Here is an 18,259-nt window from a genome sequence, read left to right as displayed (position 1 = left end):
GCCCTCTTGATGGTAAAACCACATGAGGTGGTCAAAAACTTTGTCCACAAAATTATTCCCTTACCCATGATGAAGCAGGAGGCCCTTCTCCTAGAAGAAAAAACTTAACTCACTAGAGACCAATGTAAAAGTCCAATATGAAGATGTGCCTATCACACTAGATTGAGTGCTCTTAATCCTGGAAAGCCAACCTCTATAGAGGAAAAAGTGGTTTGAGAAGCTGCCACAAGATGAGACACTATGCAAAAACACACCACATCATCTCAGGATATGACCCAACCTTTTGTCTAATCCCTTGAAGGCATTCTTGGAATAGCTACTTTATTTGGAAGAGTCCAAGGCCATCTGTTCTTCACTACCCAGTGTTGTCAAAGACCATGAGCAACTACAAAGCAACTAAATCCTACATGGTGCCCACAATACAAGCAATGATCAGTAAATGTGAGATTTCCTCGATCTGACTTGTCAAATGCTCACAAAGATTTCAAAGATGATTATCACATGAATTTAGGCATTTGTGTAAATTGAATCTATAGAGCACCCATGGCAAGTATTCATAGAAGGCACGGAGGGCATCGCATGGAATCTAGAAACTGAAGTTCCAAATAGAAACATCCTTATGGGAATGTATGTACGGATCATGTTTTTGCCTTCACATAACATGCAAACATTTGAAGAGGCATTCATGAGAGGATTCTTTGAAATGGACTCTACCATTTTCAGCCCACTCACAAAAGATCTATAAGTGCGTCACATTGCTTATCGGAGTGCAATCCTCAACAACCCATTCAAGGACCTATCCACACAAGAAGACATAGCTTCTCGGGCCGCCAAGTTCACAAGAATCACAAAGAAACTCAAAAAAAGGAAATTCGACTATTGAATCCAAACACAAAGCTTGCATGAGGACGTGCAATGATTAGGAATGGGGGAATGTTGGTGAAATTACCTAGTGAGCATCCTTCTGGTCGGTTTCACTACCACAGCCCATGATTTTGATGCAATCACATTACTTTTTCAAAAAAGCTTTGTATAAAAGAGAAGTCATGATTGGTGAGACACATTTGTGTGCACTCCAATGTCTAATGCTTTTTCCCTCAACCCAAAAGCCTTGTATTCCAACCATTGTCCGAATGAGAAGCCCTAGTATAAGGTTCAAATTTTCTTGTTTGAACACACCATTGTAATGCTATCTAAAGTTTTTGAAGAGATTTGTACATACAACTGAGAGCAAAAATTTAGCACCACCCTAGATGAGTGTATTTACTAAGTACACGAATCCCTCCTTCCCAAGTTTGATCCCCACTCCGTAGATTGAAATCCATTTCCCTGTTCTTGTCTTAATAGACAACATAAAATTGGGTTCAACTTTTTGACCAATAAATTAACCCCAAAATCCTCCGACCCATCGAACCATTTGATAAATGCACATTCCCAAGGTAATACTATGATACTAGAAAACAATATTCCAATCATGTCGAACCAAGAATACATTTCAAGCATTTGAAAGCAGCATGCCAACTGCTGCATACCCTTGCAAGTGTACATTTATCAGGTTGTTCCCACTTTTTTCTTTTTAGAATATTTTACTTCTTTTTTCCTTTATTATTAGTAAAATTATCTAGTTATCTTTTAAGCAATCACATATACTCCTCCAAGAATATCCCTATCCTCGTCCTAAGACTTGGGTATCTTGTCTCCTCTGCCACATGTGGAGGCAGTGCCGTGACAAACTTTCCAATTCTTATTTTTCTCTCGGGGGATTCACTAATAATATTCATGAGACGTCACCTGTGTGTACCAAAAATGGGAAATTACCCCATATATACGGAAAAAATCTCCCCATATATGGACCATACCATATAAAAAATACCTCCCCTCCCTACCAAAACCCCCCTCTCTTACACTCACGTGATACCCATACAGAACTAATGGTGAATCCCCTAGGATTTTTCTTTATCTTGTGTGGGAAAGGGCTTACAAAAAAATAATCTACTCTAGATTCTTTTTAAATCAATAACCCGAGAAGCAGAGAAAAGGTCCAGCTGATGATGACAATTGTGAAATAGCCAATTTAGGTTCCTAGCCTTTCCAAGGTTTCTTTTTACCAAACAATTAGAATAGTTCCTTAATTAAATCACTTCCTCCTCCCTTATCTTGATCCCATCATGGATACCTTTTCCTTCCTCCTTTTCCCATTGGCATCAGGTGTACCCAACATAGGCCAATTTCTAGACGCATCCGCAGGTCCTATCACCCAACCGGGACACACTCTCATTCCATCCCATTTCCAAGGCAGTGAATGAACCTGAGCTCAAAACATAGACCAATGGTTATTAGTCCTAGCGAAAAAGGACCATCCCCCATTGTATCCCACATGTAAACACCTACCCCGGCCTTTTTCCAAGCATGTAAGACAAAGTTCACACTTAATCTCCTATGTTATGTTAGGGCTATCCATGTCAAATCTTCTCCATAAAATTTTCCACCTTTTCTTCCCCTACTTTACAGGCACACCATTTACTGCTCAGTGCTCCGCTTGAAAATCTGTAAAGCCATGCTTAAAGACATGGTCCCCGACTATGGTCCATGTAGGCACCACCCTATTTCAACCTTGTCAGGCTCGCAATCAAAGACAATCAAAACTTAATAAAGTCACATGCAACCACTTCAACCTCAACTACTCCAGACTTCCTCTTGGCATATCTCACTGTCTGGGACTCCGATTGATGTATCACCAATTACTACTAATATCACTTGATGTATTGTGAGAGCCATGCAAGCGATCGTCGACTGCACCATCTCCAAATGGATACACCACGATTTTGGACATCCCTCCCACTTGAGACCGACACCAAGACAGGACTCCTCCTGCTCTTTGATGCCAACTCAAGGGGGTGATAACATTCACTTTTCTCTTACAAAACCCTTAACCTCAAAATATCTTTCTTTATTGCTTTGAAATTTCCAGTCAAAGTCATCAGACTAAATGTGAGCTCAACCTTCTAGGGTCAACTTGTGGGAGTCTTCTAATTCATCATAGGTTCAAGGTCACTGACGCTTTTTTCTTAGCTATGACCGAGCACAACCATGAATACATTTCCCTAAGATGAGTGTACTTAATAAGTACAAAAATCCCTTGTTCCCAAGTTTGATCCCCACTCTGTAGATTGAAATCCCTTTCCCCGTTCCTGTCTTAACAGACAACATAAAATTGGGTTCAACTTTTTGACCGACAAAATAACCCTTCGGAATCCACCCACACACAAACCATGCACTCTGACAAATTTGGTGAACCTTATGTGAAATTGATCAGGGTAGACGGAGCCAGCCATGGTGACAAACTAAGAAGAACGAGATGAAAAAAATTATAGGACTAATGGCTGTTGTTTTGCAACAACAGTATTCAAATCAAGTGCAGTTTATGAACCAACATTTGGGTACCAGTTTGAAAATCAAGAACTGGGAATTGCAACAACAATCTGCAAAAGGTCCATTAGGTGGATTTCAAGAGCAGAACAACACAAAAAATATTCAAGTGTCAAAGTCGGCAATAGCAAAAGGGAATTTAAAGAAGCAGAAAGCTGGAAGCGGGAAATGGTGGAGAAATTGGCACTTGAAAATACCAAATGCTTAGTTTTTTATCAGCGGGGGATTTTTGATGGCTATGATCCTATAGATTACTTGCAGTTCTATGAAGAGGAACTAGAGCTGCATGGGGTTCCAAAAGAGAATTGGATTTGAAAGTTTGACAAGTTTGTGATTCTAGATTTTATTGAGTGCGTCCAGGAGCTTCAGCAACAAAATCTACATAGCTGGAGCAATTTTAAAGCTCCTGTCATCCGTGAACGATGGGATCCAAGCATGTATGAAGATGAAGAGGATTGTGGTAATGTGCCTACTTATGTGGAGGTTTGCAATCAAATTTAGGCTAAGCTTGACACTGATATCAATGAGTGTTTGCTTGAGGATGGAAGGCTATTATAGGATAAAGATGATGAAGAAGTTGTTCGGATAGTCTATGCAAAGCTTTGGATTGTAGATTTCATGATGAAGGTTGAATTTGAAGACTTAGAGGGTCAAGAACAGGGTGTGAATATGCATGAGTATCTATAGGGTTTGGATAGACTAGATTTTGAGGGCTTGAATGATCACAAAAATGTGCTTTAAGATCTGCAAGGTGATGATTTAGAGGGGGTGTATACACCTTCTTTCTCAAGCTTTGGTGATGCAGAGGTCACAATGTGGCAGATTGATCCCCGATTTGATGGTGTTTATTCATAAGGGGTGCATGATCAAGTGCAATCTCTTGGTGTTGCCTATGATGGGGTTCATTGAGCTGATCATATGGATAGGGTGGTGGATGCTATTTTCCATAATCATGTTGAGCTTTGTGCTATAGAAGTTCAAAGATATTTGGATAAGGAAGAGAAGATTCAAGATCAGTTTATAGCAGGTATGTCTAATATTGTGCATGCCATATGTGAAAAGCCTAGTTTGCTACCTGAGATGTGCAGGGTAGAGAATTCTTCTGAAGCGGTGGAACCAAAGCTAATGTGTTTATTCGACGAAGCTTTGGAAGGATTCTCAGTATGGATGCTAAGGGTATTAATAAATCTAGTTTCATGAATAAGAAAGTTTATCCAAATGTAGCTGATGAGAACCTTATGCAATTGTTGGATGAGGTTATACTAGATTTTGGGTATGTACCAAAAAGGGAAACTTTTCTTGATGATTCTCGGGAACCACATGAAGAGAATTTTTCCAAGGCACTCACGGACTCAAATGAGCAGGACCAAAATTTTACTTCTTGAGGGGATGAAGCTGCATTACCAATGCTCCTACCCGTAATTGATGATCAACAATTGGTGGAGCAGGTTGCACAAAGGATATGGCAGTATCTATTGATTCCTAATGCTTTATGGGATTTGATGTTACCCTATGATACATGGGAATTTCTCCTAGATTTTGATCCAGGCAAGGAGGGTTATATGCATAGTCCAAAGAAATTGATGGATATGTCATTTGGTACGGGTGGATCTGGAGATGTTCGTGACCTGGAGTGGTTGACTTCTATGCCATATGATCCAGGTGGGGTTGATTACGGTTTATGGGTCAATTCATACTTATGTTCCACTATTGGGAAATTATTATATTTCCCTTATGATCCTGGAGGAGGGTATATTCTAATGAAGCCACAGGTTGTAAATTTTTTCAAAGCATGCACACAGTGGGGTAGTGGTTTTGTATTTACAGGTTTATGCTTCAAAGCTAGATGAATATTGGTACATACCAGAGGATGTGCATGGTTAGAGGGGGTGGATTTTGTACCGCTTTGTAGGCACGGAGTGAAAGAAGAGGATATGCTTGCCTTTTCATGGTTTTTCGAAACTGATGATTTAGGCCAGATTCTGCCATGATATCAGGAGATGACAAGAATGTATGCATTATGTCGTTTTTTGCAAATCAAAAGTGCCTCAAAGCGAACCAATTGGGCTGACATGTGAAGATTGAATGAAGGGTTGATTTTTTGCTAAGAAAGATAGAGCTTGAAGTGTAGAGTAAATTGGTCTAGACGGCTAGTCAAACCGAGCTACAAAGCCCAAGATATTATTTGGAAGCTATCTTTTGATGCATACATCCATGCTTCCAAGCCAATGATGCTCCGTTAAAATTTCTTTGATTTGAGGAGGTGCCTTTTTTGTTGTGGCTAAATTTACAAGTTTTTTCTTCATTCTTTGCACTTTAGAATCCACAACATAGCTTTCTTCTAAGCCTCTGCTTTATTAGCCTTGGCTTGTTTCTTCAGCTTCTAAATTGTCTCCAATATTTTGGTGGTTAGTAGCACATGATATTTCTTTAACTTGCAAGCCACTAATCCAATCCCGGGGAGTCCACTATGTAAAAAATGCACGTGTGAACAAGAGGTATTTAAATAATCCCTTACCTAATTACATTCAAGTATTATATGTACCTCTTATGTATGCATTTTTGTTAAAAAAACTAACCCTTATATATGAAAATTTTCACTTTCTCAATTAAAGAACCCTTTATGTAAGTACATTTTTTTGTAAATGCACCTTATTATAAATCCCTTATTTTGTTCTCACGTGCTATCTTACATATTTCCTAGTGGGAATCCAATTGGGCATCTCTTATCCCTCTAATGTAGCAAGATTTATGGCTCCACTAGGCGGTACGTCATGAATAAAAAATGGGCCATTACCTCCCTTCTTTAACTTCTTGGAGCGTTGTTTCAAGGTGTAGACTAACCCATAGTATCCTCTTTTGCATTTTTTGTTGATCACACATTGATCATGAAACTCTTCCATGCATCTCTTTTGAGTATAAATTCTCGTGACACGTAAGTGTGTCTCGTCTAGCTCCTCAAGAATATCTTACCCTTCAAATAGCTCATGACATGTCTAATCTAAGGATTTGGCTACTCAAAGCATCAAGATCAAGAAATCAATGAGATATATGGCATTAGGACCAAAAACCATAAAATACGTTGTTCCAATTGATGTTTTGTAAGCTACTATGTATGCCCATAAAGCTGAATATATATTTTGGTCACAATCTACCCTTGATTCACTTACTATCTTTGCGAGCATTATGCATAAGATTTTGTTTATGCTCTCAGCTTGTCCATTAGCTTGAGGGTGATAGAGTGCTTATTTGTGATGAACTACCATGAATTTAACTAGTAAAAATTCAATCAAGTTTTATTTATGAAATGAGCCTCTTTGTCGCTAACTATCACAATTGATAGCCCATATCTTGTAAAGAAATGAGCCCCTTTGTCGCTAACTATCACAATTGATAGCCCATATCTTGTAAAGAAATTCTCGTACAAGAATTTTGATTTCATTCTCTTATCATTATTTTGTGTCCCTCTTTCTTCTAAACATTGGTCAAATAATCTCTGGCCACTATGATGTATTGAGCATGTATACAATATGCTAGAGGCCACTAGACGTACCTTTACAAAATCTATGTCCCATTTGGCGAATGTTCTTGTTTCCATCATGGTCCTAGAGGGATCTCATTGCTTTGCATAAGTACCTTGGTTCACTAGCAGTTGTCACATATTTTCATGTAGGCTTTAGTATCCATGAATAAGGTAGGCCAACATATTTGTGCTACAAGAAACTCTTTAGTAGTTTTGTCGGCAGAAAAATGTCCACCTACTTGTCCAGCATGAGCTTGCTCTAGAAGGGGAATGTGTTTGCTCCTATAAATGGCACTCATCTATAGTTAATCATCCTTTCCTCTCTTATATAGGTGATCTTAAATCAACACACAACATTCTACTTCTGTATAAATGGATTTAATCATTGCTTTGCTCAACCCTTTTGGCAAGGTTCCCATTGTTAGGAATTCCACAATGTATGAACTCCATTTAGGTTCTACATTGATCCTGAACAATGTCACACATTCTACAGGTGCTTTGGTTGCACAAATGCTACGTGAGCTAACATATTCATGCACATTTTTTCTCATTTTAGGCCAATATACACGTAGTCTTTGCAATCTCATATGTTTGTGTATCTCCGTTGTGAAACCCCATGTTTTGTACATGAGCCTGGCTCAAATACACATGTCTCTCATTTGGCTCCATTGAATGGCTACCATTCAACTTGTAAAGATCCAATGGTGAGCAAGAGTATAACATGTTCACTCCACCTTGGTACCTCTCGAACGTTCAAAAAATATGATCAGGCAAGCCATCATCAAACCCAATGGGCGCTTCCCCATTATTCAATCTTGACAAATGATCAGACCTATAATGAGTTGTTTCTTTCTTCACCACAACCATGAAATCAAAATCAAGCAGCATAATGAATCATCTAACAATACGCTCTCTATTGCAAGGGTTTTTGCGAGAAGGTAGTGTCTAAACTTCTTCATAGCATAAAATCATTCCTAATCCTTCACTTTTTGTGGCCTATAATTCTTCTTTGCACTATTCAATTGTTTGTTGGAGTAACACCCCAGTAACATATAGGAAAATCCATGTTGTTGTATCTGGGCTGTTATAGAATTCATCATGTAACATAAGTTAATGCATCGATGTGGACATGAAAAATCTTTGTTCAATTAGGAGCTTTCAAAATTGAAGCAAAAATCAATCCCCTCTTCAATTATTGGAATGCTTCCTCACATTCATAGGTCCACTCAAATTTTTTGATAAGGGAATATAGAGGTTTGGCAATGATTGCATACATATAGATGAATCATCGATAATATCCACAAATTGCCCATAAAGTCTTGTACCTCCCTTGTTTTTGTAGGTCTTGCTAGAGTAGCAATCACTTGAATCTTCTCAAGATTTGTAGAAATGTCATTGTTGGAAACAATGTGCCCTAGAATCTTTCTATGTCTTACCATGAAGACACGTTTCTCTAGATTCAAGAAAATATGATATTCTCTACACTTTTCAAAGATCTTTTTCAAGTGTTTTATATGCTCATTCCTCAATAGAGAATGCACGCATAATTTATTTATGTAGATCTCTAATAATAATCTTAGATAGTCCTTAAAAGCATGACGCAAGAGCCTTCAGAATGTGGCATGTGCATTTGTTAATCTGAATGGCATTACTCTATAAGTAAATATGTCCCATTCTGTATCAAAAGTTGTCTTATGCTAATTGTCTGTCTTTATGGCAAACTGATTATAGCATGAAAAGCCATCAAGAAAGCTATAAGCTTCCTTTCCTACAACTCATTCTATCACATGATCTGTAATAGGTAGGGGATAGTTGTCTCTATCGTAGTTGTGTTACACATATACTCTTAGCTTTCTGTTTTTCTTGGGTACTAGAATGAATAGTTCTACTAAAAGTAGAGGTAGAGAATAGTGAGAGACTACATTAAATTAGCTTCTATGCACATAAGAATCCAGAGAGAGAAGAAGAGACCTTGTACGCAAAACAATCAAATTACATTTGGGAGTGAAAATGGAAGAGATGCACCCTCAATTACCAAAGAACAATTCACCCCTCAATGCTCCAACTAGCTTTAGTGACATAGTCTTGCCAAAATGAATAGCTCTACTAGAGGTAGAGAATAGCAAGAGATTACTCTAAATTAGCTTATATGCACATAATTGGACTCAGAGGGAAGAAGAGACCTTGTACACAAAAAAATCAAATTACATGTTAGGAGTGAAAATGGGGAAACATACACCCTCAACCAAAGCATAATTCACCCCTAAATGCACCACCTATGCACCTCAACCCAGATTCAAGCATCCACTCCCTTCTCTACATATGCATGCTTGTTGCTTTCTTGACTCTAATAACATACGGGTCTATCTTCACTGCATTAGATTCCACCCCACATTACTTTTTTTTGCTCAAAGCAACCACATGTAGAATTATTAGGTTGAACCCACCCCCTCATATGAATGAACCCTAATTGCCTCGACTAACCAACTGAGCCAACAGCCACCGCTGAAAGCATAGGCTAGCCTTTTAATTTTAAAAAAAGGAGTACACAGTTGGCCTACAGGTGTGACCTCGACGGCTTGCTCCATTGCATGGAACGTGTTCAGTAGCACCTTGTCCGCTTGTCCACTCCCCTAGCTATGCTCACCTGGCTTTTGTGCATGTGGCCCCTTGTGCTCTGTCCACGTGCCCCCTTTTCTTGCTTTTCCTTTTCATCTCAATCAAGTATCTCTGAAGATTCTTGGTAAAGAAATGGCTCCAGAATTCTAGCGAGTAGCTCTGCTCAATTTTGAAACCATTAGTATTAAAGGGAATCTTGGAGGTATTTCTTTTCCATGTAATACGGGCAAGATGTAGGAGTAGGGGGCTCAATCGCTACGATTTTGGACTGGGGTTGTCGTTACTCTCCGATAACTCCAAGGGAAGAGGGTAGAGGAGGTTTTCCATCGCAAGAGTGGAAGGGAAGGGAAGAGAGAGATCATGCACATAGCTTTCCAAAGGGAGGCAATGGCGAGGTACATAGCTTTTCACGTGGGGCATGTGGCAGTGCCCTGCAAGACAGAGACATCGAAAGAGGGATGGAGGTGTGATGGCATGGTGGGACCAATGCTGCACGCATGTACGAGCTAGCAATGCCGATGAAGAGGGGGCTCAAAGGCCACAATATTGATGAAGTGAGGACTTTTTCGATGTAGAAACGTAGGGGTACAAATGGAGGAGAGAGATGAGGGTGAGGTCAATTACTGTAAGTGTCGTTTCTTAGCGATACTAGAGCGTACGGCTCTCTCTCTCTCTCTCTCTCTCTCTCTCTCTCTCTCTCTCTCTCTCTCTCTCTCTCTCTCTCTCTCTCTCTCTCTCTCTCTCTCTCTCTCTCTCGCGTCTGCAGGCTCCGAAAGTGAAAGTTGATGGAGCTGATGGGGAGATGAGGGGTGCAAGAGTATCTGCATGCTATAACCGTTGATGGAGAGATGAGTCGAGGCATGTTGGTAGAGAGAGGTTTTCTCTACATCAATTTTCGGTCCACGCAAAAGACGAATGGAGAGGCAAAGGAGTAGAGTGCAAGACTGGGGAGCGATGGCAAGTTGTTACACAAGGTGCATGATGGGGACAACTTAGAGCATTTTACCTTTGAATTCTAAGATTCGGTGGGAATCTAGTGAAGGATCGCGTAAGTGAAACAAATGTTTTTTTTTGTTTCATTAATTAGAATCTAAGAGAGATCCTCCCATTTCTTATAGCTAAACAAACACAAAAGTTAAATTCATTAGTTAATTATTTTTTTTAGATACACTAGAGGGCCCATAGGGGAAGGTGCTTATCCCTTCATTAGTTAGGTGATAGAGGGAAGAAAGGAAAAGGGAAGGGTGCTAGGGAAGAAAGGAAAACGAAGAAAGACGGAGGGAGGCACGCGCACCACAGATAAGTTTTCTTTTTTATGTTTAAGGCCACCATATACATCATCGTATGCTTGTAGCCTAGTGGTTTACCTTGACTCTTACTCCTTAAACGTGATGGGTTCAAATGCTAGTAATGAAAATTGCAATTAAAACTAGCAAAAATTTGCCTTTGAAATGAAGAGTGGGTGGAGATTCTAAAGCACCTTGTGAAGATTCCACTTGAAGTGGCACGTAGTAGGTGGTACCAAATACTCCAAAGTTCAGTCCTTCTTATATTTGCCTTCTAGAGTCATATGCAATGTTCGCCAAAAACAATTTAGCATACTTTTAACCCGCTAAAATTGCCAAATCTCTGTTAGATTTCGACCTTGCCCTAAAGAAAACTAGTAAAATTGAACGAGTTTTAGTGTAATTACCAACAAATGCTTTATATTTTGACTAGAAAACTGGAAAATTTTTATGTGTTCCCTTATTTGTTTTGGTTCGGAAACATATTTGGCAAACCTTGGGGCTCATATCACTCGAAAGCAACAGTTGTCACCACACCTAACTTCAAGAAAACTCTATGGTTGACTTGCTTTATTATGGCACATGTTGGTTTCATCACCTCACTTCGTTAAAGGACTCTCGAACAATACGCATGCCAAACTAGGAAGAAATCGAAATGAAATATTGTGAATGAGATTGTCCATGAAAACATCCCCCATTGAAGGGGTTTTCTTGTCATAGTATTCGACAAAAAGAGTTAGCAAAACTAGGAAGCCAAACGTGGGGAGAGTGCAAAGGTCTACATTTATGCTTTTTGTGCGCCTTGACATCACCTACATAAGATACTCCAATATGAGTGTCTTATTCAATAAACACCAGTCGCAGCAAGCTTCACTTTTTGTAAGCCTTTCCTCCATGTCATGATTTACAACCATATATGCAACCATCATAACCATATATGCAACCATCATGCCAAGTTTGCTCTTGTCTTGACCAGAGGGCATGAACAAGAAGAAGAAGATAATCTCAAACTGATGCGCGTGCACTATTGTTTCGCCACGCAAAGCTATACTATAAGTGAGTGAACATGTAATACAAGCAATGAATAGTTCTAATTTTTCGACAGATCTCTTCTCAAAAAGTTCTTGCATGTAGAGGAATCTTGTTAGGGTTGACAATATAGAGCCACCACTACTATGGCTGGCAAGAGAAACTTTAGGAGGTGAAATCAACGGTTGGGAGAATGAGGGCGAACAAATTACAACTCCAAATCTTTCGTAAAAAGTGAGTTTGATGCGATTCCACCCCTTGGAAAATTTAGGGCGAAAACCAAAATTAGATCCCTCCCTTTTTGCACCATTGATGCCTTAAACTCAAATCGGTATAGTTGCCGTGTAGCCTTGCAAGTAGGCTAAATGAGGCTTTGGTAAATGAGGGGTGGGCACAAGATCTAAAGCACCCGCCTGCCCATAGCAAGCTATGGGCAGGGCAGTGCAGTGCAATGAGCCAGTCAAGGGGGTGTCAAAGTGGAAACGTTGACAAGCCGTGAATGAAATGGAGACTTCGCAAGGACGAAAGGAGACGGGGCGCACGCAGGGAAAAGGGAGTAAGTAGAGTAGATAGTAGGGGGGCGGTGTGGACGCCAGCGAGCCTATGCAGAGAAGCTCGTACTTGCAACGCCGCCTGCTTCTATATAAGGGAGTCCTCGATATGGTGGTGGGGTTGCAGTATCCATCGTCTTTCTGTTGCGCTTTGCCTTTCTTCGACATGCAGGAGGACGCTGATCATGCGCTCTTCGCCATCGCCCACAAGAGGAAGATTAAGAAGGCGAAGCTGTGCCTGCCCATCATCCGCGTCGTGCAGGTGGACTCTCCTACTCTGGTTTACACCGATGTAGCCGGCTTCCGCTCTACCGTCCAAAGCCTCACGGGTTCGAACCCCCCCACCCCCCAAGACCCTCTACCACCCACTATAAAGGAGCCCCCAGCTCATCGTAAGGCTTATCCTTCCACCCCCCATCAAAGCAGAAATGGCAATGGGTGCATCCACTCCTTCCCTAATTCTCCTCCGGACCTCCAAGCCCTCTCTCTCAAGCACCTCATCAGCCAGGATGCTTGCAAGGTTCATGGTGAAGCCTTTCCTTCTTCCAAGGCCACTACTTGCCGGCACAAATTTCATGAGGAAGACTCCCTGCTAGTGCCCAAGAATGCCACTTCTACAACGTTTGAGAACATTGATGGGCCTTTTCCCAACGAAGTTAGCCACTTATGTGGTGGTCAGAGAGAAAAGAAACAACTAACACAAGATGAAGAGGATTTGTTTCATGAGCTTGTCTCATTACTAACTAGTGACACAAGCAATTGCACGGCACCTTTGCATCCCATTGTCCACTCGGATGACAACCTGTTCCTCGATATGAACATTTAATTGTTCGTAACGATATTCTATGAGCTATTTGGAGGGTTTATTCTCACAAGCATGCACTTTAAAATGGGAGAGCTACTATGGCGAGCATCATATTCCTTTGATAACAAGTACATCTCATATTACACGAGGGATCTATTCCAATACTCCTCCCTCTCTTCCATTAGTCTTTTGATTATGCAAACTCAACTTACAGTGCATACATAGTAAATGAATCCAATTTTGAGGTTTGATTAGATGACCTTGACATTGGGACAAGCTAAATGATCATTGACTGTAGTCCATACCTCTTGTTGTGCAATTTGTGGACAACAATGCCTTGTTGTCTAGCAAAACATAACATAGCAAGGGAATTTTATAACAATCCTCATTTTCAAAATATCTCTCTCTCTCTCTCTCTCTCTCTCTCTCTCTCTCTCACACACACACACACACACACACACACACACACACACACATATCAGAAGATCTCATGAGTCATTGGAACATACAACCACTAGAGTTCCCATTCTAGCATGGAGCACTCTTCTTAGGTAGCACAAAAAACCATTCACGCTTTACATTGGCTGACATCTATAACATGTGGGCACTCTTTATAACACATATGTCTTCCAACAAATGAAAAACTAACATTTTGTTTTTTTGTTGTTGATGGTGATAGGTGGTAGACTTTTCCCTTACCTCTTGTGAATGGTGTATCTCTTTGGAATTTGTAGCACTACACCCCAATACTCTCTCAATCTTGATGTAGCAACTTTGGGTTAGTAAAGCAGTAGAAGTTTCTATGCCATATTACATCTTCGTGTGTGCATGCTTTAAGATGTTAGCTTTTATGGAAATATGCTGCCTACACACACATCCATATTCGTTTGTATACTTATATGTATTAGACGCACTTCTAAAAATAAGCTTTTAATTTGGACCTTTTATTGCAGAACGTAGAGCTTTTCACATAATGCCTTATACATTATAACTACTTATCATTGATGGGTAAAAGCATGTTTATGTGACATGCTTTTTGTGCTAGTTAGCATATTCAAGTTAGCACATCTAAAAAAAATTGGGTGCACGATAAAATTTTCACAAACAATATCAAAATTTGTCAGAGTTTTTACATTTGGATTCTTTGTTTCAGGAGCTTTTTATTGATATAGCATGCGTGCAACGTCATAGATCTTAGAGATCTAGCTCGTGTTATTGTACTAGTTAGCATATGTCAAAATTGCGCTAATTAGCACCATTTGGGACAGCTTAAAGCATGTCATGTTAACATGCTTTCACCCTAATATGTCAATTCTTGCTATGCATATGTCTCATAAGATGTCGCTTCTCAACCATTGCAACCATTTGTATGTATAAATTATATGGATAGAGTCAATCAAGATATGGATAATGTTTGAGTGAGTACGGTAAAATAAATAGCTAGTCAAAAACTCTTTTCAAGTACATTTTGGTTAGGGAAAATAGACCACCCAATAGCATAAGAGATGCACTATAGTGCAAAAAAGAGTGAAAAAATGGACAGCTAAAGTGCAAAGGTTAGAAGTTCTTGACTCAGCAGTTGCAACAAGTAAATGTGAAGCCATATAAATTCTCATGGATTAGTTTCGACTATTGCGCCAAGTTCGAGGCTTAGAAGTGTGTTTCAAAGTCTTCCAAGTAGGCAAACTCCCTACAAGGGTTCCACAACTCCAAATTTCTTAAGGAAGGAATCATTGGTATTGAGGCACATCAAGCAATCAAAGAAAAAGTTCACATAGAGTCTTTAGGATCATGATATTGAACAATTAGGCCAAACTTGATTTTTTTTCATCATCACCTACTTTTTTTGCAAAACAACAACTCAAAGGCTTTCAAACCATAAATGCCACTGAGGGGAACCTTTCAAAATTCAGTTTTTGAATGTATCGATGTGCTTTATAATAAGTTGGAGTGTGTGGGACAAAATTGGATGAATTTGGACACAATATTGTTTAGTACTGCAATATTCAACACTTACTCATAATGGGGGGATTCAACCTTACCAATCTTTCTAACTAGTCATTCCCATCACGCTTAGCAAATTTGGATTAATGTGGATCACCAAATTTCATGATACTAATCTATGCTTTATAATTGGGGTATGTTTCATCACTATTGGATTGGCTAGTGTTTACTAACTTAATCCTTCAGTTTTAAGCCCATATGGACATAATGATATATTGATTCCCCATGGTCTTGAGATCTTGCTTGTGGAATGTAGAGTTTGACCTAGTTTTTTTCTTCCATGTTCAAAATGATTCCTTGTCAGCTAGTCTATCAGATTTGATGATAATGTGGCCCTTTCAAACCTACAAGGGTAATCCAAACATATACAAGTGTCTTTCAGTTTAACACTTACCCTTTTGAGCCATTCACCTTTGAGAATTTGGCACTCATCAAGCATCATAACAAATATAACTCGGCCATCACATTCTTCCTGTGTCAACCCATTAAATTTTATCATTGACTCATGAAGCTTCAACAAGTGAATATACACATTTTTAAACTCGTTGTTGCAGAAGGATTTGCTATCTTCTAATGGCATGACATTCTCCACATATTGAGAAATCCACCTAACAAGCTTACAACATCATTATTGGTGCACTTTTTGCAATAGTGACACTGTAAGGTGTTGGCAACAACCTAAATAGTCATTTTGCCCTGTGTCCTAGCATTACAGTTTTGTACAAGGCTTTGAAACTTATTCATGCACTATCACACACCTCCATCATCTCATGAGGCGGCACAATGTTCTTTAGCTCACTAAAATACTTCTGACATAAAACTTTGGCAAGACCAACATTGGATGGATCATCCAATAGATCCACCAACTCATTTGGCTTGATGATATGTTGCAGTAGAGTACCTCTTCTCACTTGAGCATCAAAATTAATTCCCATCATCATTCAAGCGAAATTCTTACATATTGAAATAAAGTTACAAGCCTGCAAAAAATGTAGCAAATTGAAAGCTTGTATTCTTACCCTCATCTAGTTTGATGGATACGTTTCTTTTGAGCTCCGCCACCTGAAAATAGCATAGACATAACTTTTCTCTTGTGATTAAAAATATGGTAGCCAAGGAGAACATGTGTGAGATAATCAATTCACCGTCGCATATTACATGCAGTGTGCTATAGTTGAACGTTATTGTCTACCTAACGCTCTTGCTCCTTCTTTTGCTGCTCTAATTTTTTTTAAAGCTTTGCCATCTCATCATTGAACTGCTTTTTCTTCTCATTGGCTTCCTCTCTGATTTGTTGAGTGTACCCTTCATGTACTTCTCCTGCAATAATGAATATGCAGTAAAGAACTGTTTTCTTGCTTCCCTTTCATTGACGAAAGTTGAACACGCTGTCTCTTCCATCTCCTACAAAATTCAGTAGCTTAGTGACATTTCAAAATGGTGGTGATACAATGGTTAGAGGATCACTCAGGTAAATATGGCCATCGATCCATAAGTTCATTGCCTTGCACCCAATGTTCCATAGCCAATCTGTAGCATTGACATTGGATGTGCCAAGTCGTAGAGTGGCGTACTCCTATTCCAAATCAACATTTAATCGATATTGTCTCGTCTTGTTAGTAATTTCTTGCAATATAAGGGGATTGAATGCCATTTTATGCTATCTTATCAAGAAAATTTGAGAGAGAAGGTGGAATGGTGACTTCTCTACAAGCAGAGGAGACTTGCTATGGATGGAAGAAATGGAGAATACTCAGAGACATGAGAAAAGGATTATGTTGTGAGGGAAGAAAGAGAGGGAATGCAGCTTAAGTTTCCTTTGAGTTCAAATTGTTGATTATGAATCTTTTGGAGAGATAAATATTGTTGCACACAGAGGTAATGGAGTTTTCCATTGCTCTCAACTGGAGTTGGAGTGGAAGAAGCATTGGGGGGGGAGAGAGAGAGAGAGAGAGAGAGAGAGAGAGAGAGAGAGAGAGAGAGAGAGAGAGAGAGTGGGGGAGAGAGCAAATTTGCAACCTTGGAGGATCTGCACTTTTTGTCATTAGAAGGCAACAAAGAATATCCCTTCAATGATGATGTGACAAGAGAGAAAAGGGGAGGAGAGAGAGAGAGAGAGAGAGAGAGAGAGAGAGAGAGAGAGAGAGAGAGAGAGAGTTGGCTCACATTTTAGAGAGAGAATACAATGAGAGAATGTGAAAAATCTTCTTTTTTGGTGGGGGGAGGGTTGAAAAGTGCTTCCTTTAATGAGATCTAAGTGAGAGAGAGTGGTTTATATGTAAGAGAGAGAGAGAGAGAGAGAGAGAGAGAGAGGACAAGGGTGGGAAAAGACATTTTAAAATTTAAAAATATATATTATAAAATTCAGTTACCCACCTCTCTTTTGGGCTAAAATAGTATATTTTCAAAAACAAAATATATAAAGGCCATTTTTAAAAAGCTCAGCATAGGTCTTTTTTCCCACTCTTTTAGGCTTGGCTTAAGCTTTAAACGTCATTTCATTAAACTCCCAAATAAAGAGACCCTCCTATACCCCATTCACTTCCTAATGCATGGACGTTAGAGCTTACATGAAAAGATGTGGCAACTGCCAACAAACAAAGGTACTTATGTGAGGATGAGATGCCTTTGTTAAAGAGCCAATGTCATCAACTATTCTACATACCAAAAGATAACAAATGCACTACTATCGACAAATATGGAACTAAAGGCCGCAAACCAAGGGCAATGAGGCAGTCATCCTAGGTGTTCCTTGGATGGGGACATGCAAAGCAGCTCTGGATTGGCATGAGGATACGTTAAATTTCATGATTAATGACACCTCTTATATCACCAGCACTAGCACAAAGTGATCACTTGTGGGAAGTTCAATCCAATGTTGCAAATCTGCAACACATTCGAGAGGGGAAATGGGAACACACTTGGAAACACAACACAGATGCCTCTCTATAGCCCAGGGTACTCACAAGACCCGAGTCCACTAGAACCAACCAGATTCACCCTACCGTGCACT

At 39.6% G+C, this 18,259-nt stretch overlaps 1 protein-coding gene across 1 annotated transcript; it reads left to right on the top strand.

The window, feature by feature from the left end:
- The first annotated feature begins 12,378 nt into the window (after positions 1-12,378).
- On the top strand, positions 12,379-13,639 carry LOC147445314 (uncharacterized). Its single transcript, XM_086525997.1, has one exon. It carries the CDS (start codon positions 12,490-12,492, stop codon positions 13,261-13,263), a length of 774 nt encoding a protein of 257 aa, XP_086382123.1. The 5' UTR covers positions 12,379-12,489; the 3' UTR covers positions 13,264-13,639.
- Positions 13,640-18,259: the final 4,620 nt, after the last annotated feature.

The sequence above is a fragment of the Adiantum capillus-veneris genome, chromosome 12 (genome assembly GCF_014529385.1).
Source record: "Adiantum capillus-veneris isolate H3 chromosome 12, ASM1452938v2, whole genome shotgun sequence".
Lineage (NCBI taxonomy): Eukaryota > Viridiplantae > Streptophyta > Polypodiopsida > Polypodiales > Pteridaceae > Adiantum > Adiantum capillus-veneris.
The sequence above is the reverse complement of the archived record's forward strand: the minus strand, read 5'-3'. Positions and strand labels throughout refer to the sequence as shown.

Excerpts from the sequence above, each read along its gene's own strand:
- LOC147445314 (XM_086525997.1), top strand. The coding sequence starts at position 12,490 with ATGCAGAGAAGCTCGTACTTGCAACGCCGCCTGCTTCTATATAAGGGA.